Source organism: Microcebus murinus, chromosome 10 (assembly GCF_040939455.1).
Source record: "Microcebus murinus isolate Inina chromosome 10, M.murinus_Inina_mat1.0, whole genome shotgun sequence".
Classification (NCBI taxonomy): Eukaryota; Metazoa; Chordata; class Mammalia; order Primates; family Cheirogaleidae; genus Microcebus; species Microcebus murinus.
This window is the reverse complement of record NC_134113.1, coordinates 72,712,474-72,735,481: the sequence shown is the minus strand read 5'-3', so window position 1 is coordinate 72,735,481 and position 23,008 is coordinate 72,712,474. Positions and strand designations below refer to the sequence as shown.

At 41.1% G+C, this 23,008-nt stretch overlaps 1 protein-coding gene and 1 long non-coding RNA gene across 3 annotated transcripts in view; one reads left to right on the top strand and one right to left on the bottom strand.

The window, feature by feature from the left end:
* Window positions 1–4,797, bottom strand: part of PKP2 (plakophilin 2) — a 91,850-nt gene extending 87,053 nt beyond the window's left edge. For both annotated transcript variants that reach the window (XM_076007488.1, XM_012789236.3), the window contains exon 1: window positions 4,514–4,797. In XM_076007488.1, coding sequence (XP_075863603.1) covers window positions 4,514–4,736 — 223 coding nt within the window. In that variant the 5' untranslated portion in view covers window positions 4,737–4,797. The remainder of the gene's footprint in view (window positions 1–4,513) is intronic.
* A 246-nt stretch (window positions 4,798–5,043) lies between these two features.
* LOC105884878 (uncharacterized) lies at window positions 5,044–9,826 on the top strand. Its single transcript, XR_001160405.3, has 3 exons — window positions 5,044–5,229; window positions 5,495–5,601; window positions 8,348–9,826. It is a non-coding gene; the product is annotated as an uncharacterized LOC105884878 (long non-coding RNA).
* The last annotated feature ends 13,182 nt before the right edge of the window (window positions 9,827–23,008 follow it).

The window sequence follows — 23,008 nt, the reverse complement described above, 5'->3', positions numbered from 1 at the left end:
TATACTTTTACAATCAAACTGTCTCTCTGGCTCTTTGTGGTTTCTTACAGTTTCACTGATTCTGAAGCATCCTTACCACACCCTCACTCAAAACTTCACCCATAAAAGATGTGTCCTCACCCTTTCTAGGTATGTGAAGTTTACTTTTTTGCAATCACCATTTTGTTGGCATTCTATTTCATTCGACTAATTATAATCAGAAGTATTAAAAAAAAACTCACTTTTTTTTTCTCACTACACTCAATCTGCTAAACACCGAACAAAAAGTGGTCCACGTGCTACATCAGGCAGATGTGGAGGTACATTAGATCCAATCGTGCTACTGACACCGTACATTCAGAGCAGCAGGGCCATATCCCTGCCATCTCACTCTCCTGCCCTCCCCCGCCCTTTTCTGATCCCTCCTACTTTCTGAATAACTAGTCACCTTGCTCCCAGAATTGCTCCATTCCAAGGAGTAACTTTTTGGCAAACAAAGAATTCATACAGAATTTAAACAATGTCTAACTTTTTTTTTTTTTTTTTACAGTAGCACCTATAACTGCCTTTTTTTTTGCTATCCTGAGCCAATTTTCAGTCCCCTCTTCTGAATTCACTCTGATCACAGATATTCAGAACAACTTTACCAGGGAAATCGTCTAGATAAATTATATGCCCCAAGTTTTTACGGTAGATTTCCAAAGATGCTGTAAATTGCATTAGGAGACTGTTCATTGCACTTTATAAGTAGGACATATGACAGTTTAAAACATGACTTTCTTCCTACTTAGGCAGTCAAGAGAAACCGTGTAACAAGTAAAGTCGTATTTACTTTCATGGCAAGCATAATAAATAGGATAGGGACACTTAATTTTTCCCTTTGCTAATACATGCAATTTTTAAATGTCTTCTCTGTGACTTTTAGAAAAGGATTTTAAATATTAGCTATAATACAGACTTATTTCACAACGATGCTATGTACTTCTGACTGCCCCCCACAAAGAGTTACAGCCAACTTTAAAATGTTCACCACAGTTTAAAATAACACCAAAAGTCTCTGAGTAATTTACAGTGACAACTACCTAACTATATTATATTAAGGCACTAGAAAGAAGTCAAAGAGTTAAAGACCCTTGTAAGGTATTTTATCAACAAAACAGCCAAATTGAGCTCATCTCTGTTTTCAGCAGATTATCTGCTGCCTCAACCTTATAGGTTTGTCAACAATTCAGAATTCTCCAGAGCTCTGGCACTAATAGCAGTTAACATCAGGGGCTTTTCTTTCTGGAATTTCTTGTGTTGATACAGGATTCTTTCCAGACTAGAACTGTTTCAACAATTGCTTGTCTGTTTCAACTTTAGAGACAGGGTAGTAATAAGGAAATAATAAAAATAATACCAGCATCATGAACCCCCAGACCTATTCAAAGAACTTTAATTAAACAACTTATATGAACCACCCCTGGTAATTGTTCCATGGCATGCTAATGTTACATTCCTTTGAAGTCGATTTCCTTTTTGAGACTCAGAAAGCTGAGGCTTTAAAGTAAGTAGGTGTTGTTTGCTGCCTTATCTCTCTGCTTGATTTGCACTTCTGTGTAGGCTGCAGAGTGTATTTCAGCTTGCTGGGAAGCTGCAGTTGTAATCAAAATATTTCCAAGGCTTTGTTCCTTAGTTGGAAGAGCCACTCAAGTAGGTGCCCTAAGTATTATTGCAGAAGCATCAAGATAGTTCCCTTTGTTCTACCGTATCAACTCTGTGAACTATGAAATATTCATTCTGCTCCCTCCTAGAATGCTCTTTCTCCAATCACCTCCGTATGCCAATCCTACTGAATTTTTGAGATCTAAAAATCCCAATTCCTCCATGAAGCTTTTCAACATTTCCTTCAGCTGGTAGCAACCTACACTTCTAAACACCATAACGTGTTAATTGTTCTTCTTGAGGGTCGCTTACTACTTTTTATTTGGTAATATATTTTTCTAGAGGTAGGCTTCCTTCTTCAGACATTACATTTCATGCTTTAAAGCAAGTAGAGTCTGTGTGTTTCATTTAGCACCTGCACAGTGACCTGCACAAAGTACATACTCATTTGATGGTTGCTGAATTCACCAAGCATTTGATGTACTATGCTGTAGAGAAGACAGATCATATGTGGGGTTGAGACTAAACTTTCAACAAATGTTGACAGACAGAACCATACTTCATAGGTGAAATGGATTCTCAGATCTACTTATTTTAAGAATATAATGAAACACAAACCACATGAAGATTCTAGAACAGGGTCAGGTACATAGTAGATGCTTAGTAATGCCTCTTCCTTATGTTCATGGATTTATTGCTCTTTCTGGCTGGCCATTCTCATAGGATAAGAAAAAATATCTAATATGCATCCAGTGCATCCTGCAAACAGAGGAGGTTTTTTTGGTTTCAATTTAGCACTGGACCTATGGGTACACAGAATGAAAGGGGATGATTCTGCTGGTCAAAGAATTATCGTAGTTATCCTGGAGTCTTTGGTCAGACTCCTAAATCAAAACTTAATCCTAGCACTTTGGAGGATGAGGTGGAAGGATCGCTTGAGCTCAGGAGTTCAAGACCAGCCTGAGCAAAAGCGAGACCCATCTCTACTAAAATACAAAAAATTAGCAGGGCATGGTGGTATGCGGCTATAGTCTCAGCTTCTTGGGAGGCTGAGGCAGGAGGACAGCTTGAGCCTAGGACTTTGAGGTTGCTGTGAGCTAGGCTGATGCCAAGGCACTCTACCCAGGGCAACAGAGTGAGACTCTCTCAAAACAAAAAAAAAAAAATTAAGGTATTTTTCCTACTTAGGCACTCAAGAGAAACTGTGTACTGTGTAATGTACTGTGGCAGTTCTGTGTTGTCTAGACCTCCCCACACTCTCTGAATTCCTCAATTTTATCTAGAGAAAAACAGGAGGGGGCCACAGAGAGACTTAGGGTCTAATAAATCCCACTTTGTATTAATAAGCAAAAAACTTAATGATAAAACTGATGAGAGGTTTATAAAATCAGGTTTTGGAGATTGTAAGCTCTGCCACTTACTATCTGTGAGAACTCAAGAGTTACTTAACTGCTTACTTTCCTCATTTATAAAATGATGATTAAAATGCTTAGCTCAGAAGTTTCTAAAAATATATATATAAGTAATATAATGAATGCAAACGACATTGCCCAATTTTCAGCACACACTAGGTACTCAGTTACATTAGATACAATCATTGAACATCTCTTTACCTTTCGAGTATATAAACACTGACTGCCTGATCTTTTAGGATTCTTTTACACAAATCAAAAACAGTACAGCCTCCTAGACTCTGCTGTTTTAAATCTGTGGTCTGGCCTGTTAGCATTTTCCTATTTTCCTAATGGGTTCTACGTTGAACATTGCACAAATCACTTCCTCCAGAAACAGATCAACATTGCAGGAACCACACTGCAATCCCAATGTAATTGCTCATTTTCTTTCCACTTCTTTTTGCTCTAATCAGCCTACAGTACTTTCATAATGGAAACACACACATGCACAAACACACACTAAACAACTAATACAAGAGTTATTGTGTAGTTCTGATCACCCAGGGGAGAAAAGGATACATCATGTTCTCTAATTTTCACATCTGGTTTGTCATCATCTTCCCCTTTCAATCACTAATATAATATGCGTGTGTGTGCATGTGTGTGTGTTAAGGTCTCTTTCATCTCGGAATTTAATTTTTTGCACCCAGCTTAGCACCCACGCCTGCACTGGGGGATGGGAGAGCGCAGCCAGAGCTCAAGAGCCTGAAGCAGCTAGGCGGCAGGACTATTGCCAGCCCGGCCAAAGTCCCCTTCCTCTTCCTCCTCCTCGGCTGGTGGTTGTTCTCTGGACCAAAGCCTCCTACCCAATTTGTTCACTTCCTAGATCAACCCCTCCTCTCGTGTACACTGGCCGGGTGGAGGGCTCCAAATCAGTTGGGCGAGGCAGCATAATCTCAATTTACAGGGTGTAGGAGCCCCAGCGCTTTCAGGTTTTCTTTTTTTTCAAAGTATTTATGGAGGTCATAGGCTCTTTACAATATCTAATAAAAGCTAAGGGCACTTTCTCCCAGAAAAGTGATCGTGTACACCAAAATTCTGATGGACTCTCAAAGTGTTCACAGACTCTCTGGACCCCCGGAGTAAGTCCCTTGTACCGTTGGGGGTGGGGGTGGGCATGGGCGGAATAAGCAAAAGAAGGGGCGAAATTTTGGACTAAATTCTTTAACATAGATAACATGTGTATTTAGTATACACAGATACGTATATGACAAAGCTGAGTAAGAGGCTGTGGCTAAAAGAGTGCTTTCCCCAAGAAAGCTGGTCTGAGTGCAGAGGCGCGGACAGGTCACACAAAGGGACTGCGAGCAACAGGTGGGCAGAACACCAGGTCCTGCACGCCCGGGCGAGCCGGGCGACGGGGGTGAAGGAGGGGCAGGAGAGGGGCCGGGGAGGCAGGGTCGGGCGGTGCAGGCGAGAGGCGGGGCTCCACTCACCGTTGCCCACGAAGCTCCGGCCCTTCCGGGCCAGGGTCTGCTGCACCTGCTCCTGGATCCGCAGGCTCTTGGCCGCCTGGCTGCCGCGGCCGCTGCTCCCCGCCAGCCTCAGCTTGGCCTCGGAGGGCAGAGCCAGGCTGGAGCTGTCTAGCTGTCCCAGGATCTGCTGGCCCAGGACGGTCCGGATGTAGCCGCACTCAGCTGAGGAGCCGGGGTCTGCCATGGGGCCGGTGGGGGCGACCGAGCCGCTCGCCTGCCGCGGGACCTGCGGGCGAAGCCGCTGCGGAGCTGGGGGCGCTAGCGCGAGCCCCGCCCCCGCCCTAGGCCCCGCCCCCGGCCCCGCCCCCGCGCCGGTGCGAGGCCCGGACCCGGGGGAGCGCGGCCTCCCCGGGGGCGGGGGCGCAGCTCCGGCCGGGCACGCGCACTCAGACCCAGAGGCGGGGGCGGGGCCCGACCCGTGCGCGCGGACACCTGGCGAGCTGGGCCCGCCCACCGGGAAGTGCGGGCAGGTGCGCGGGCCGCCTGGGGCCTCTCGCTTAGTCGGAGTCACCCGGGGTGCTGCCTCGCGGGGCAGAGCCCACCTCGGGTGCCTTGCTGTGCCCAGCGCTCGGGAAGGGTGTGATTTCCGCTCGGCCGCGGGAGGGGCTGCCCTCCAGGCAGGTGCGCCCGGGAGTCACTTCTGCTCCTGGACTGAGGTTCGCCTCTGGAATCCCCGAGTGAGTAGTATATCTGGTTAGTCAGGCTCTGTCGGACTGTTCCCAACGTTCTGTGGTTTTCTGGGTCCCGAGGGTGAGAAAGGTCAGGCTTTCATACTTGGCAGTGTGAGGGACAAGTGCCAAGGAGATGACATGCGCGAAATAAAAGACTTCTGGAAAGAGCTTTATTTCTTAGTACAACTTCAGGACTGTGTACTTTTTTGCACAGATGCAGTCCCAGAAACATATGTTCTTCCTCATTGAGAGCTTCTGTTTTCTCTTGCAGACACACAAATTGTACCCAGGACAGGCGTGCTCACCCACTCTCTTACGAACACACCCACACAGAGAAACTCCAGTAAGAGGCGCTAGAGAAGAGCTGGATTTTAATAGGTGATACTTTTTTTTTTTTTAATAGTCCTGCTAACGTTGATTAAGTCCTCTTTATGACAGACTGTTTGTAGGGGGACTCATGGAAGGGGACTCCGACTTTCAATCGAATCGTCCACAACTTGTATTTATCCTGCTATTAATTATATTTCACACGCAGTTGCCTACTGAGAACCTGAGGGCTAAGCTCAACACAAAGGATTCTTCACCCTAAAGTTTACAACCTAAGCCGCTTGTCCCGATTTTCCTCTTTGAACTTGAGAGGCAGAAAGAAAAACATCTGTCCCTGGTATTAAGCAAGATAATCTTCCCTTTGATGGCCTGGGTTTGCATGTTCACTTTCCCTCAAATCAGTCCATTGCTGCAAAACCCTACTTATTCCTAGGTCTGGAGTGACTGGAGAACACAGCCTCCCTCTTTCCCATTTTCCTACCAATACCCTTCTGCCCTTACACACACACTTCATGCACAGGCATATGGCCTTCCTGTTTACTTGAGCATCCAGGGAGTGGGGAGGAAATCAAAAGACTGAAAGCCTGGACAACACAGTGGTGATAGTTCTGCCGCCCTGTGTCAGCAGGCCACATGGCTAAGGCCTTGTGGAATCTAGTGCTTAATTGGGAGCCATATGGAGGTAGGTTCCTGGAAGCAATTCCTCCCACCCCAGCAAGACCAATCTTGAGGTAAATTACACCTTGTGTAAAGCTCAGTTATGTAGCCAGATAGAAACAACCAACCCTAATCCTGAGAGTTAATTTAAAAGAGAGGGGTAAACTGAAGGTGAAATGAGGATAGAGACTTCCAACAACAAACTCCATTCCTGGTCCCTCCATCCTCTCCGTCTTTCCCTTTTCATGGCCTCTTCTGGCAGATCAGAGTCTGCTGCTTTGAAAGACAATTGCAGTATCTGGTGCTACAGGGTCAGCTGGGGCAACCCTTGTTTTTTTGTGCCTGGAGAACCATGACTTAAAGTTCCAGGTCTGCCTCCACCTAGAGCACTTACCAGGGTAGTGGAGAAGCATGTTTCTCATTTATTTATTTCAATGAGACAAACTTCAAATACATTTTTCCTCTCAAATTAATTTTTTTTTTCTTTTTAAGTGTGATGTTGTAATTGATTATCCTGTTGGGGAGGTACCAGTAATTGGGCACATAGAAATCTTGTTATTGGACAGTTGCATGACTTGATAAGAGAAAGGTGATTGAAAGCACAACTCGTGAGTGAGGAAGATCTAGGTGCAAACCTTAGTTTGCTCTTTGTAAGTAGTGTGGCCGTCAGCAAGTTTCTTTATATTTTTATACCTCTTTACATTCTCTTATCTGTAAAATCAAAGCAATAAATGTATCTACCACATAGTGTTGTTGTAAAGATTAAACAATGAGTAGTACTTAAGAAATATTCAGCTTCTCCCAGAGATCTAGTTTTGGACCCCCTCACTTCCTTCAAGTCTCTGCTCATATATCAACTTATCATTTACGTGAGACCCTTTCCACCCCCCCCCCCAGAGTCACTCACTATTTCACTTCTCTCCTTAATTTTTCTCCATAGCACTTACCTTCCTCACACATACTTCATGTTTTACTTATTTATTTATTTATTTTTTGAGACAGAGTCTCCCTTTGTTGCCCAGGCTAGAGTGAGTGCCATGGCGTCAGCCTAGCTCACAGCAACCTCAAACTCCTGGGCTCAAGCAATCCTGCTGCCTCAGCCTCCCGAGTAGCTGGGACTACACGCATGTGCCACCATGCCCGGCTAATTTTTTGTATGTATTTTTAGTTGACCAATTAATTTCTTTCCATTTATAGTAGAGACGGGGTCTTGCTCGTGCTCAGGCTGGTTTGGAACTCCTGACCTCGAGCAATCCGCCCGCCTGGGCCTCCCAGAGTGCTAGGATTACAGGCGTGAGCCACCGCGCCAGGCCATGTTTTACTTATTTAATTGTTGATTGTTTCCCTAGTGGAATATCAACACCACAAAAGCAGGGATTTTTGTTTTGTTCACAGCTGTTCTCCAGGCAGCAACTAGAATAGGTAGACAATAGCAATATATTGAACGAATGAATGGATGAATGAATGAATCATGCATAAAAGCACTTAGGACATTACATGGCACTGAAATAAAAAAATATATATAAAAAGAATGTTATGTGGTATATAATGAGTGCTCAACAACTGTTAGTAATAATGAGGCTTTCAAACTCTTTCGATAACTTACCTTTTAACAAGTCACATAGACGTTATGTATTATAGGTAGTCTACTCATTAGCCTTGTGATATTCCTTATAAATGAAAACCAAACTAAACCAAGATAAAGTTGTTGATTTTTGAATACTCACAGAATTTAATGGTTCGGTAGAATAATCCCTTTGAAAATAAGATAAACACATAAACTCCTTAAAAGGGTCCTTTTGGAGGCGAGACTCCTCTTGCAAAAGTTAATTACAGGGTGAGGAAGTGTGCAGACTCTGGCACTCTGGCATTGTGCCCCCAAAGGTAGTCTAGATATGCTTATATTCCAACAGAGTGCAGGTCCTGTCACGTTCTTCTTGTTTCTTGGGCAAGCTGCCTACCTAACTTCCTAAATTGTGGGTAAATCCTGAGGTAGCTTCTAGCTAGCAAATTGAAGCATGGAAATAAAATGCTATGAATCCTTTTGTGGTATTTGGCTGTTCTGTGATCTGTTACCTTTTAGTATTTGGGTTCAGTTTTTAAAACATGTCCATATGTTTTGTTTTTCATTTACCAACAGAATCTGATCAGAGAAGAAAGCAAAAGCAGAGGAACGTTGAAGTGAAATGTAAATAACAGATAACCAAATTATAAGGCTACAGTACCTTTTGCTGTGAACCTTCGAAAAGGATTCAGAAATTCTTGTGTTTTAAACTTGCATTTTTATCTGATTTGCACACTATGTTGCCTTGAAGCACTAATCATTTATTTTCATATCTACAGTTAAGTCTTCCTCAGAGTAATCTTTATTTAACCACATATACATTCCTATGTGGGAAATTCCAATATGCAAAAATTCAGGATATTACTAGGAGACTAAATATAGTATAAGTGTTAGAGCAGAAATAATATTTTAATGAAGAATATTAAAGAACATTGATGGCACCAAGACTCTTTGATTCATATTAAAAAAATTAACATCTTCATAAAGGTCGACTCCCATGAAATATCTTCTGCTACTATTTCTAGGCTATTGATATCTATTGCTTTTTAGAAATATTTACCAAATTAGTATAAGGAAACTGGCAGATAGAAAATCTAAACTAAAGCTCAGAATTTATTTCCTCTTTTAGCAAATAGATATGTTGCCAAGGCAATCAGTAGCAATTTTATCATTAGGCACATATAATGAAACCGGATCTGGATGAGAAAGAGAAGCTATGAGCATGTAGGTGCTATAAACAACTCTCTGATGGGGACTTTAGCAGCTGTGAGGGCTAAGGTATTTATCTCTAATTCAGATGTTCATTTTGCCTGCAATTTTGGATACATTGTGAGTGCGTGAAACCTATTCTTTTAAAAATCCCCCAAATACGGTGTGGGAGGTAGAAATCAGGTGGGCAGCTCCGAGGGCTGGCAATGAGCAATTTGCTCATAGTCACGGGAAGGCTTCAAAACAGTCCCTTTAATCATGACCCATGGGCATGTAGGAGCATGGTCTGTCAGTTAAAGCGATTACCTTCTGGATGGATGACCACAGCTGCTACCTTAATGGTTGTCAGATCTTTCACCTGATGTCTACAGAAGCTGAAGGGAGGGAACGTGGCTGAGTCTTGTCACACATTCTTGGCTTTATTAGAGACCATGGTCCACACTTGTCTCTGCTGTAGAACCGAGCACTGAGATAGCTACTAGGTGCTCAAGAGGTAGTGGATTGAGTGTAACCTCTCACCTATAGGTATTCAATTAATTCATTTGCCTGAGTGGGCCCAGGTGTAGCCAAGCAAAAGGAACCATTCTGAAGGAGGTCACCTGGCTTGAAATAAAATGCCAAAGTGACTTGAGTGCCTATGGGAGCACAATGTTTAGTGATTTCTAAGTTTGTGAAGGTATCAGAGAAATTCAGTAGGATGGATTTTTATAACTTTGTAGAGAATCTTGTATCTCAGTATCATGCATTGTTTAAAAAAATATTGCACTATGTTTTTTGAATTGTTTGGGTATTATCTGAATGTAAGCTATTGATTGATATACCTGTATATTAATTCACAAATAAATTATTTGCATTTTAAATTTGCCTCTTTTTTTCCCTGTATACACTGTTATTTCCTTGAAATTCTAAAAACTAAAGTAGGCTGGGTGCCATGGCTCACACATGTAATCCTAGCACTCTGGGAGGCCGAGGCAGGAGGATTGCTAGAGGTCAGAAGTTCAAAACCAGCCTGGGCAAGAGCGAGTCCCCGTCTCTACTATGAATAGAAAGAAATTAATTAACCAACTAATATATATAGAAAAAATTAGGTGGGCATGGTGGCGCATGCCTGTAGTCTCAGCTACTCGGGAGGCTGAGGCAGCAGGATTGCTTGAGCCCAGGAGTTTGAGGTTGCTGTGAGCTAGGCTGACGCCACGGCACTCACTCTAGCCTGGGCAACAAAGGGAGACTCTGTCTCAAAAATAAATAAATAAACAAAAAGAAATAAAAACTAAAGTATTATATTTCATATAGAAAAATAACACTATTAATCTGGATTAGATGTTAAAAGCCCCATCTGCACACACACACACAACTTCCTTTTTTCTTTTTTTCTGAGACAGGGTTTCTCACTGTTGCCTGGGCTAGAATGCAGTGGCATCATCATAGCTCACTGCAACCTCAAACTCTTGGGCTCATGTGATCCTCTAATCTCAGCCTCCTGAGTAGCTGGGACTACAGGCACATGCTACCACACCCAGCTAATTTTTCTATTTTTTATAGAGATGGGGTCTCACTCTTGCTCAGGTTGGTCTTGAACTCCTGACTTCAAGCAGTCCCCCTACCTTGGCCTCCCAAAGTGCTAGGATTAAAGGCATGAGTCACCGTGCCCAGCCCCCCTCTTTTCTTTCACATATTTAAAACATCATCATAGAATGAAAGTGATATAAGGCCGGGCGCGGTGGCTCACGCCTGTAATCCTAGCTCTCTGGGAGGCCGAGGCAGGAGGATCGCTTGAGTCCAGGAGTTTGAGGTTGCTGTGAGCAAGGCTGACGCCATGGCACTCACTCTAGCCTGGGCAACAAAGTGAGACTCTGTCTCAAAAAAAAAAAAAAAAAAAAAAAAAAAGAAAGTGATATAAATATATTCTGGAGGCCAGACAGAACTGGGTTTAATTTGTTGTTTTGGTAGGTGACCTTGGGCAAGTTACATAAATTCACTGAGCTTCAAGTTCTTTATTTGCAATGTGTCATTAATAGTATTGGCCTCATAGGACTGGTAGAAGATTCACCTAGATATGAAATATAAGTCACTTAGATCTCCTAGTTAATACTTAATATATCAGTTATCTAAAGTTGTCAAAAACAAAAACCCATTCCAACATTTAAGAGCTTGAACACTATTTCCTTTTCATGATTTTGTGGTTGACCCAGTTCTTTTTTGGGTCTGATCTCAATTCACTCATGTGGCTAAGGTCAGCTGGTGGCTTGGCTAGGCCTGAATAGTCTAAGACAACCACGTGCAAGACTGTAGCTGGTGTGGGTGGAACAGCTAGGGTGATTGAGCTTCTCTTTCCATGCGGCCTCTCATGTTCAGTAGGCTAGTTTGGGCTTCTTTTTTTTTTTTTTTTTTTTTGAGACAGAGTCTCACTTTTGTTGCCCAGGCTAGAGTAAGTGCCCTGGTGTCAGCCTAGCTCACAGCAACCTCAACCTCCTGGGTTCAAGCAATCCTTCTGCCTCAGCCTCCCAAGTAGCTGGGACTACAGGCATGCACCATCATGCCCGGCTAATTTTTTCTATAGATATTAGTTGGCCAATTAATTTCTTTCTATTTATAGTAGAGATGGGGTCTCGCTCTTGCTCAGGATGGTTTTGAACTACTGACCTCGAGCAATCTGCCCGCCCCGGCCTGTCAGAGTGCTAGAATTACAGGCGTGAGCCACTGTGCCCAGCCTGAGACTATGTCTTAAAAATAAATAAATAAATAAATAAAATAATAATAATTGTCCAGGTGAGTTTGGGGGGCAGGGGTGGCCTTTCTTATTTCTTCATGGAATATACCTGTGCATTAATTATTTCCTCTTTGTGGTATATGCTTTCCCCATACCTTCATGGGATTGACTTCCTCCTGTCATTTAGATTTGTCTAAGTATCTCTTCCTCAGAAAGAATTTCCCTGGCCAACAAGTTTGAAGTAGGCACCTTGTCACACTCTGCAAAGTACTTACCACAACCTGATAATTTTCTTGTTTACAGAGGTATAGAAGTTCATGTTATCTCTTGTTCTAGAATGTAAGATCCATACAAGCAGAAACTGTGTCTTTTTCATCTGTTGTGTTTAGAATCCACACATATGGTAAGCTCACAAGATTTGTTAAATAACAGAAAAACATTTTAATTTTAGCTCTCTCTTATTATTATTATTTTGAGACAGGGTCTCACTCTGTCTTCCTGGCTAGAGTAGCATCATCATAGCTCACTGCAACCTCAAACTCCTGGGCTCAAGCAATCTTCCTGCCTCAGCCTCCCAAGTAGCTGCGACTACAGGCATGTACCACCATGCCCAGCTAACTTTTTCTATTAATATTTTTAGTAGAGACAGGGTCTTGCTCTTGCTCAGGCTGGTCTCCTTAGCTCAAGCGATCCTTCCGCCTCGGCCTCCCAGGGTGCTAGGATTACAAACATGAGCCACTGCACCGGCCTAGTTCTCTCATTTTGAATAGAGTTTAAATGTGAGGACAGATCTTTTTCTATTTTTCTGAAAGATGGTTTATAATGAAAGATGAGATTCTGAGACTTATTTATTTTATTTCGTTATTATTATTTTTTAACTTAATGCTGTGGGTAACAGTGTGTTAGGCGAAGGTAAGGTTAGGCAATTGCTTGTTTTCACAATTCGTTTTGATCCTGGAACCTGAAACCTAGAGCTTACTGCTGAGTTCTGGCAAATCTCCCTGAGCCACCCCCCTTTAGTTCAGGCGTCTGTGGCAATCCTTTAAGGGGCAAAGGCCTTTTGGAAAGCTTTGAGTTTTCATGGTTTCAGGGATAGGTCTAGACAAGGCATAATTCTCAACCTCTGAAGTCACTCGTTTCATCTGTACAGCTCAAGCTTTCCTGCACAACTGGAATTCCTCAGTATCATCACTGGATTGAACTAAACTAGTTCACATTTAGAACCTGTTCAGTTCTGCTCATTTTAAGCTTAAAGTGTTCTAACTCAGGAAGCAGGACACTTTTTGAAGAAATGCTCTGGCCATAGACCCAAAGTGAAGAAGGAATTCTAGTGGGTTTGTCTTGTGATACAGAAGAGGATGTAAGAAAGTTCTTCCGAAGTTGTAACTGTGGCAATAGCATCTCTGAAAATGGTTCAGATGATTTGCTAGGTATTTTTATTAACCCTGATAATATTTCAGTTTTGTAGATTTCAGCAGGGAAAGAAAATCAAGCGTTTGGGCCATGAATAACAAGGCAGTTATTGACTCAATAAACCAAATTTCAAGGATGTTATCGGGGAAAGTACTTAAATGAGGAAATGACCCCATTAATTCTCCATTGCCTGAGGGATCAAGTCGGCATTAATTATCCTGGCATTCCAAGATCTTCCTCCTCGACTCACCCTACCAAGCTGATTTTATCTCACAGTATGGAACTCTTTAGCATAAACATTCTGAAGGGCTAGGCCAAAATTCTTATCATAACCTTAATTGTTTGTGCTCTCTTCTTTTTATTTTCTGTGGCTTCCTAGTGTATTTTGACCTTTCTTTTAAGGTTGGATTCATGCTTCCTCTGCTTAGCAGGGCTACTTCACCTGCCCTCACGGGTTCCTCCTTCTCCCACTCCCTAAACTTCTTAGGATCATTTGCTTCTGCCTCCTGATAATCAGATGAGATAATATTTTTACAGTGTTCAGCTTTGTGTCCTGAAAAAAGATGGCTCTTTTATGTTTGCTTGCATATATAATGTACTGAAAATAAAAACTGAGGGATTTAAAATAAATGCTAAATGCATGATATATAAAGAAATACAGCATAATAATTAAAAACATAAACTCTGGGGTTAGATAAACCTGAATTATTTTCCTTATTCTGCTACTTAATACTTGTTTAACCTTGGTCATGTTGTTAAACTTATCTATGCCTTATTTTCTTGATTTGTACATAGGGGATACTACATAGCACACATTTAATAGGGCTAATGTGACAAACAAGTGAAGTCACAGATGTGAAAATTCTTTATAAGTCATAAAGCACTCTGTGAACATTAAATCTTATCTTGCATCTTTTAGAACTTTTATATATGTGCCATCAAAGGAGTAGATTATTTTAAAGCCAGCAATATGCAACACAGTAGCTAGGAACTTGTCCTCCAAAGAGAGTAAGGCACATTGTTGCCCTGGGGGAACTCTCTTTGTAGTTAGGGAGACAAAAATCTGTCTTCCTATCAAATAAAAATACGACAAAAATTAAATAACAATAGCATGTCAAAAATGATTCAAAGCAACAATAAAGAAAGGTACAGAATGATGTGCCAAATAAATTGGAAAGATAAATAGCATTTCTGAAGTCCCAGAAGTAAGAGGCTGCTGTCAGGTTATTGTGGTTGGGGAGAATATTTGTAGAGACCGGTTGGGTGTTTAATGAGCTGGGTCTTGAGGGTGGGTAGGATTTGATCAGATGGAAAGTGGGTACAGGGTATATGCAGGTGGACAGCAGAGATGTGGAGGTGAAAGAGTGTGATAGTTGGAAAGCTAATAAGGAAACCAATCTGACTGTAGTAATTCAGCCTGGCATTTCCAGGCTCAGTTGAACATGAGAATCAAAGAAGAAACTTTAAAACATTCTACAGATTCCTGAGCTCCATTATAGACCAATTAAATCAGAATCTCTAAGGGGTGGGGTCTGGAATATGTAGCTTGAAAAAGCTTTCAAGGTGACTCTAATGAACAGCCCACTTTGGGAACCTTTTTTGGGAATCCTTTTTCCTAGTGGTTCATAAATAAGAAATTTAATCAAGGTCCGATCTCCAAAGGCCTTGGATGTTAAGAGTTTGGACTTTATCCAGCAGCATTTCTCAAACTTTAGTAATGTATGGATATTATTTAAAGGGAAAAATGTCTCTAGGGACCCTATGAGAAAATTGCAGAAGTCAGTAGAGAGTCATAGAAAATGTTGATACCAATCTTTATAATCTCTGGAATGGCCTGGAAGAGAAAAGAAAGTGGCTGATAAACTAAGAGGCCACAGGTGCCATGTAGGAATTATGGGATCATAAAGAAAATTCAGAGCTTTAGAGCATGTGTTTTCTCAGCCAGATGCAGAAGAAGGAATGGTAGCAGAAACATCTGTTACGTAGTGTGGATGTTCTGCACCATTCAAAAGAACATTGAAAAGTGATTGTTTAGGACAGGGGTCCTCAAATTTTTTAAACAGGGGGCCAGCTTATTGTCCCTCAGACCGTTGGAGGGCTGGATGATAGTTTTAAAAAAACTATGAACAGGCCGGGCGCTGTGGCTCACGCCTGTAATCCTAGCTCTTGGGAGGCCGAGGCGGGCGGATTGCTCAAGGTCAGGAGTTCAAAACCAGCCTGAGCAAGAGCGAGACCCCGTCTCTACTATAAATAGAAAGAAATTAATTGGCCAACTGATATATATATAAAAAATTAGCCGGGCATGGTGGCGCATGCCTGTAGTCCCAGCTACCTGGGAGGCTGAGGCAGAAGGATCACTCGAGCCCAGGAGTTTGAGGTTGCTGTGAGCTAGGCTGACTCCATGGCACTCACTCTAGCCTGGGCAACAAAAGTGAGACTCTGTCTCAAAAAAAAAAAAAAAAAAAAAAAAAAAAAAAAACTATGAACAAATTCCTATGCACACTGCACATATCTTATTTTGAAGCAAAAAAACAAACGGGCAAAAACACCCGTATGTGGCCTGCGGGCCATAGTTTGAGGACGCCTGGTTTAGGAGGTCAGGACTGCTTTTCTTTTCTCTGTCTCCTATGGCTCTTACTACAAGCAACTCTTGCAACACTTAAGAACTGTGGATATACTTAATGGATGTAAATTAACTGAAACAGGACACTTTTTCAACCCATTTGCTTGGGAAAGCCAAATTTCTAGTCCTGTCCTTAAAAAGCTATTCCTGTATACTTTTCTCTGCTAGCCTATAAGTTTAACTTATTTTTTTTTAAGCATGGTCCACAAACACTTAGGGGTTCCAGAGACCCTTTCAGAGAGTTCTGCAAAATAAAACTATTTTCACAATATTATTGGAATGTCATCAGCCTTTTGCACTATGTTGGCATTTGCACTGAGAGTGAGAAGCAAAGGTGGGTAAAATTGCCGGCAAGGTAGTCGTCCTGCAATGGACCAGTAGTCATTGTAGTCTTCATTGCCACATCCTTTCAGTAAAAAAAGAAACTACTGGTTTCATTTAGAAATGTCCATTTCATTTAGAAATGGAAAAGTAAAAACTATTAATTTTATTAAATTTTGACCCTTGAGCATATACCTTTTTAAAATTTTGTATGACAAATTTAGAGGTACACATAAAGGCTGGGTGGTAGCTCATGCCTATAATCCTAGTACTTTGGGAGACTTAGGTGGGAGGATTGCTTGAGGCCAACAGTTCAAAACCAGCCTGGGTAACATAGAACCTGAGTCTCTAAAAAAAAACAAGAAAGAAGAAAAAAAAGAAAGGAAAAGAAAGAAAGAAAGAAAGAAAGAAAGAAAGAAAGAAAGAAAGAAAGAAAGAAAGAAAGAAAGAAAGAAAGACTAGCTGGGTGTGGTGGCACGCCTGTAGTCCTAGCTACTTGAAAGGCTGAGGCAGGAGGATTGCTTGAGCCCAGGAGTTTGAGGTTGCTGTGAATTAGGCTGACACTCACGGCACTCTAGCCTAGGCAACAGAACGAGACTCTGTCTCAAAAAAAAAAAAAAAAAAGGACCTTCTTCTGTATATAGAAGTGTGAAGGTTGTCTTGAGAAAAAAACAATTGTGCAGCTGTTTGAGCTGTGAGTGAAACTAGCCTCTTTTTTCATATGGTATCAATTTTTACTTGTATGAATGACTGACAAAATATAATTATTCAGACTTGGGTAATTGGCAGGTATATTCTTGAAAATAAATGAAGTAAACATGCCAATTCAAGTATACCAACTACAAGTATTTGTTGCAAATGACAAGATTCAAGCTTTTAAGTAAACAATTAGAATTTTGGAAAACAAGTATCTTAGTCCATTTTAGGTTGCTATAAAAGACTACCTGGAACCTGGGCAATCCATAAAGAAAAGAGGTTTATTCAGTTCAGGGATCTGCAGGCTGAGAAGTCCAAGGCATGGTCCTGGCTTCTGGCAAGGGCTTTCATGTTGCATCACAACATGGCAGAGAAGGCCAAAGAGGAAGCAGACATTTTTGAGAAGGGGAAAACCTGAGTGGTGTCCTGGCTTTATAACAACCCACTCTCGGTGGGGGGTGGGGGGGAGCATTAATCCAATCCTGAGAGAAGTAATCTAATCTCTCAAGAATGAGAACAAGCTACCTCAAGAACAGCACCAAGCCATTCGTAAGGTAGCCTTTTCCATGACCCAAGCACCTCCCACTAGGCCCCACCTCCCAACACCACCACACTGGGGGATAAATTTCAACATGAGGTTTTTTTTTTTTTTTGAGACAGAGTCTCACTCTGTTGCCCTGGCTAGAGTGAGTGCCATGGTGTCAGCCTAGCTCACAGCAATCTCAAACTCCTGGGCTCAAGCAATCCTCCTACCTCAGCCTCCAGAGTAGCTGGGACTACAGGCATGCGCCACCATGCCCGGCTAATTTTTTCTGTATGTATTACTTGGCCAATTAATTTTTTCCTATTTATAGTAGAGACGGGGTCTCGCTCTTGCTCAGGCTGGTTTCGAACTCCTGACCTCGAGCAATCCGCCCACCTCGGCCTCCCAGAGTGCTAGGATTACAGGCGTGAGCCACCGCGCCCGGCCTCAACATGAGTTTTTTTTGTGTGTGTGTTTTTTTGAGACAGAGTCTCACTCTGTTGCCCTGGCTAGAGTGCCGAGGCGTCAGCCTAGCTCACAACAACCTTCAACTCCTGGGCTCAAGCGATCCTCCTGCCTCAGTCTCCCTAGTAGCTGGGACTACAGGCATGTGCCACCATGCCCGGCTAATATTTTCTATATGTCTTTCATTGGCCAATTAATTTCTTTCTATTTTTAGTAGAGATGGGGTCTTGCTCTTGCTCAGGATGGTTTCAAACTCCTGACCTTGAGCAATCCTCCCTCCTCGGCCTCCCAGAGTGCTAGGATTACATGTGTGAGCCACCACACCCGGCCTCAATATGAGTTTTTATGGAAACAAACAAACCATAGCAATATCTATCCATCCCTTGGGTATGTTCACACCTAATGGGTGCAACGTACACCGTCTGGGGGATGGACACACTTGAAGCTCTGACTCAGGCAGGGCAAAGTCAATATATGTAACCTAAACAGTCCTAATATGCTGAAATTAAATAAATAAATAAATTAATTAATTAAAAAAGTTAGCTTCCCATAGTTTTCTAATGACACTGATGGTGATATTAACAAATATGATTTTTTGTTATTGTATAATAAGATGTGTCAACATGTGGATAAGTCACATAACTTAAGGAACCAACATTTATATAATGTTACAGTCATGCATGGTTGAAAGAGCTATTCAAAGTGCAAATACACAAATGGATTTTAATATAACTGAGTAAGAGAAATTAATTAATATAGTTTCAGATTCCAACTAACCCTTTTAAGATGCTGCCATTTGTTGAATTTTCTTGTAATATGAAAGCAAATGCCAACATTATCTCAAAAGGCTACTGCTTTCTTTTCCAACTACCTCTCATACTGTCACACTGGGGATGATCACACATATGAATTTTGAGGGCACACAAACATTTGGACTGTAGTGGGTATGTAACAAAAAGAATTGAAAACTGATCAAATATATATCCACCCATGTTCGTAGCAACACTATTCGCTATAGCCAAAAGGTGGAAATAATCCAAATGTCCATCAACAGATGAATAAATAAACAAATTGTGATATATAAATATATTAGAATATTATTCAGCCATAAAAAGGAACAAGGTACTGATATATGCTATAACATGGTTGAACCTTGAAAACTTTATGCTAAGTGAATAAGCCAGACACAAAAGTTCACATATATGATTTCATGTATATGAAATATCCAGGATAGGTAAATCCATAGACACAGAAAGCACATTGGTGGTTGCCAGGGGCTGGGGGAGAAGGAACTGAGGAATAAGGTTTCCTTTTGGGGTGATGAAAATATTTTGGAACTAGTTAGCTGTGGTGGTTGTACAACATTGTGAGTATAATTAATGCCACTGAATCGTTCACTTTGAAATTGTTAATTTTATGTGAATTTCACTTCAATTAAAAAAATATCACAGCTGGATGATCACCAGATACAGGCGCTGGCACTCGGCAGGGATTCAGAATTTCTTTTTTGATTTTACTAAAGTAAGCAAAATGAACAATATCCGTTTTCTTTCTGTTGGCAGGGTTTCGAGTATCTGGTGCTAGTATAATCATTATTTTGGCTATTATCAGACTTAGCAATGCAATTTTTGCTTTGATATTCTTCCCAGTTGTTGTGTCAGGAAGAAGGCAGAATTAGGCAGTATGCTCAAATCAAATCAGTGTTTCTTACACAAATGATTGGTTAGGTGAGTCTGTTTTTAGTCATAAATCTCCTTTGAAGTCTAAAAGCAAGCAAGAAACTTGAGATTGTTGATGTTTCTTACAGAAGAGCTGAAATGTACTGAAAGAACACAGATTTATCCACCAAATACATACACACACACACACACACACATATATATATATATATATTTTTTTTTTTTTTTTGAGACAGAGTCTCACTCTGTTGCCTGGGCTAGAGTGCCGTGGTGTCAGCCTAGCTCACAGCAACCTCAAACTCCTGGGTTCAAGCAATCCTCCTGCCTCAGCCTCCCGAGTAGCTGGGACTACAGGCATGTGCTTCCATGCCTGGCTAATTTTTTCTATATTTTTTTTAGTTGGCCAATTAATTTCTTTTTTTCTGTAGAGACGAGGTATCACTCTTGCTTAGGCTAGTTTGGAACTCCTGACCTTGAGCGATCTTCCTGCCTCAGAACCAAAAATATATTAACATCCTCAATTTACCAACCAAAGATGGGGGTCACTAACTGGGTTCTTTGCTCAAAGGTAAAAGTTGTTCTTTCCCTCACTTCCAGCAAAATTTTGGGAAATGTCCTAAGTTTATTGCATTATGGAAGAGCAGTTGGCTCTCAGTTCTGTGGTTTGTCATTGGTTTTTCTTCCCTGGTAACCAAAAACAATATGACTCATCCATCAAGAAGTCATATTATGTCATCATGTAGAGTTTTTTATATTTAGCTTTTAGTCTAATTTTCCTTGAAATTTGTGCATTAGACTCTTAAGAAATTGGTCAGTAGCAAGGTGATATTTCTGATAAGACAAAGCAGCATCTAAAGGGGAGAGCAAAAACCAGACAAGGTATTTGTGTAAGTACTAATATTTCCAACTTTGAGACTGAGTTGTAAGGGTGGAAAGGAAATATTTTGGCTTCAATTTCTTCATCTGTAAAGGTATGTTAATGGTACTATTCACATAGGGTTTTGTGAAAGAGAGAATGAGAATGAGAAATGAGAGATGAGAAATGAGAGAAAGAGAATGAGAAATGTATTGTATGAGATTAGGCATATAATTGGCTAACAAAAGGAGTTTTTTTTTTCTTTTTTAAATTTTTTTAAAAATTAGGAATAATGCTGGAAGCAAGACAGTGCCCCTCATAGAAGACAGGACCAAACAGTAAAGGGAGGTGGGACCAGCTCAGCTCTCCTTGGAAAGGAAAGAATTGGAAGATATATAAGTAAAGCAAAACTTATAATTATGGCTATTAATAGAGTGTACACCGTATAATATTTAGAGAAGAGAAAAATAAAGAGGTGACATGAAGGAAAGAAGGGTCAAGTGAGAGAGTACAATGCAAAAAAAATCATTTTGCGTGACATATGAAGATGTGAAATGTTAAATTGTTGAATTATATAGAATGTCAGATCAGCTTAAGTTCTCTAACATTATAAATTAGGAGACACACAGCGCAAAGTAGAACAGAGATTTCTAAACCTAACTATTAATAATTTCGGAATCACTTTGAGAACCTTATGAAAGTAGAAGGGCCTGTACCGCACTCAGAGATTCTGCAGTTCTGGGAGGAGTCCAGGGATGTGTGTTTTTAGATCTCCGGATGAATTCTGAAGCACATCTACATTTGAGATGGCAGAAATGGACATTAAATATTTGCCTTTGTCCAGAAGTATCTGCTTAGTCCCTTCATGTAATTGCCTTCTCTCTGCAGAGCGAGAAAAAGAAACATGATGGAATAACTCAATTTAAAACTGAAACATCATTACCTGTTAAAAAATGTCAAGTATTGAACATAATTGTATTCATCTCATTTTTCTTTTCCAGTGACTGACTTAGGAAGGGGCCAACTTCTTTTCTTCTCCAGAGCAGGATGTGAGACACAGCAGTGACACCAAGTGGTTATTTAGGGCATTTTCCTTTTAAATTGGGACTTGGATATTAATATATACCTTAACTTAAATAAAATGTTATTTTCCTTCTTCCCCTTTCCCATCAGTTAGACAATGTATTCCTTTGTTCTTGTACACCTCACTTGCCAGAAATGCTAAAAGCATGAAAAACAACAAACAAAATTTGACCCTGACATGTGATCCTTTGAAAGCTCTCCAATGTAAACACCTTTGTTTCGTTGTTTCCAGAACCAGGTGGTTCCAGTGAAGTGAAAGAAAGCCTAAGTTATACTCTACATGCAAAAACTATGATAATGATGATGAAACTGTCAGTGCATTTAAAGTGATATGACTCATAAACAGGCACTATGAATTTAACAAAAGGTAGAATCCCAAGGGCTGGTGCCAAGGAAACTCAGTGAGACTAAGATAAAGGTCAAGACTCCTTCATCTGTGGTGAGCTAAACTTAAGTATCCAAAGAATAACAACGTTCAAAATGTCTTTTTATTTTTTTTCTGAGACAGAGTCTCACTCTGTTGCCTGGGCTAGAGTACCATGGTGTCAGCTTAGCTCACAGCAACCTCAAACTCGTGGGCTCAAGAAATGAGCCTCAGCCTTCCGAGTAGCTAGGACAACAGGCATGCGCCACCATGCCCAGCTCATTTTTTTTTAAATATATATTAGTTGGCCAATTAATTTATTTCTATTTATAGTAGAGACGGGGTCTCGATCTTGCTCAGGTTGGTTTCAAACTCCTGACCTTGAGCAATCCGCCCACCTTGGCCTCCCAGAGAGCTAGGATTACAGGCGTGAGCCACTGTGCCCAACCCAAAATGTCTTGTTTTTTAAAAAAACCAACAAAGTAAAAGTAGATTTGGAAAGTTTGTGTCTTAGTTGGTTCAGACTGCTATAATCAATTGCTGTAGACTGAGTGGCATATAAAAAGCAGAAATTTATTTCTAACAGCTCTGGAGGCCGAAAGTCTGAGATCAAAGGACTGGTGTCTGGTGAGGACCCACTTCCTTATAGACAGAGCAGACAGGGTGACGATTTCTCTGGGATCTCTCTTATGACAGCACTCATCCCAATTCCTAATACTATCACCTTGTTAGGATTTCAACATATCAAGTTTGGAGGGTCATATCCGTTCAGTCCATTGCAGCTTGTTTACTCCAAACACCAAAAATGTTTATAGATACATCCCACTTTATGTAACTCAGTAAGTGGAAATCAGATTTTATAGGAGAGAAATTAAGAGGTTACTTTCAGGATTTTTATCTTGTAATAGCTTTCATGAAAGATTTCCTTAAACAGTGACCTCAAAAGTACATTTATACTACAACTAAATTTATAAACATTTGATATACAAACTTTTTAGGAATGCATTTGCTAAGTACAGTAAGACACACCCAAATGACAAACAAAAGAAAGAAGAGGAAGTTAGGCAATTAATTGGCACGTAGACAAGAGAAATATATTTAGTTACTCTGGGCTGTGGCACCCCAAAACACCAGCACAGGAACAACACTCAATTATAAACAAACAAACAAACAAACAAAATAGAGGAAATGGGATTATTCTGGGTCCCAGGGACCATCATGTTTAGATGGAACCAACGGATCTGGTTAAAGACTGTCTGTATGCAACTAGATTAGCTACAATTAGCCAGCTAAGC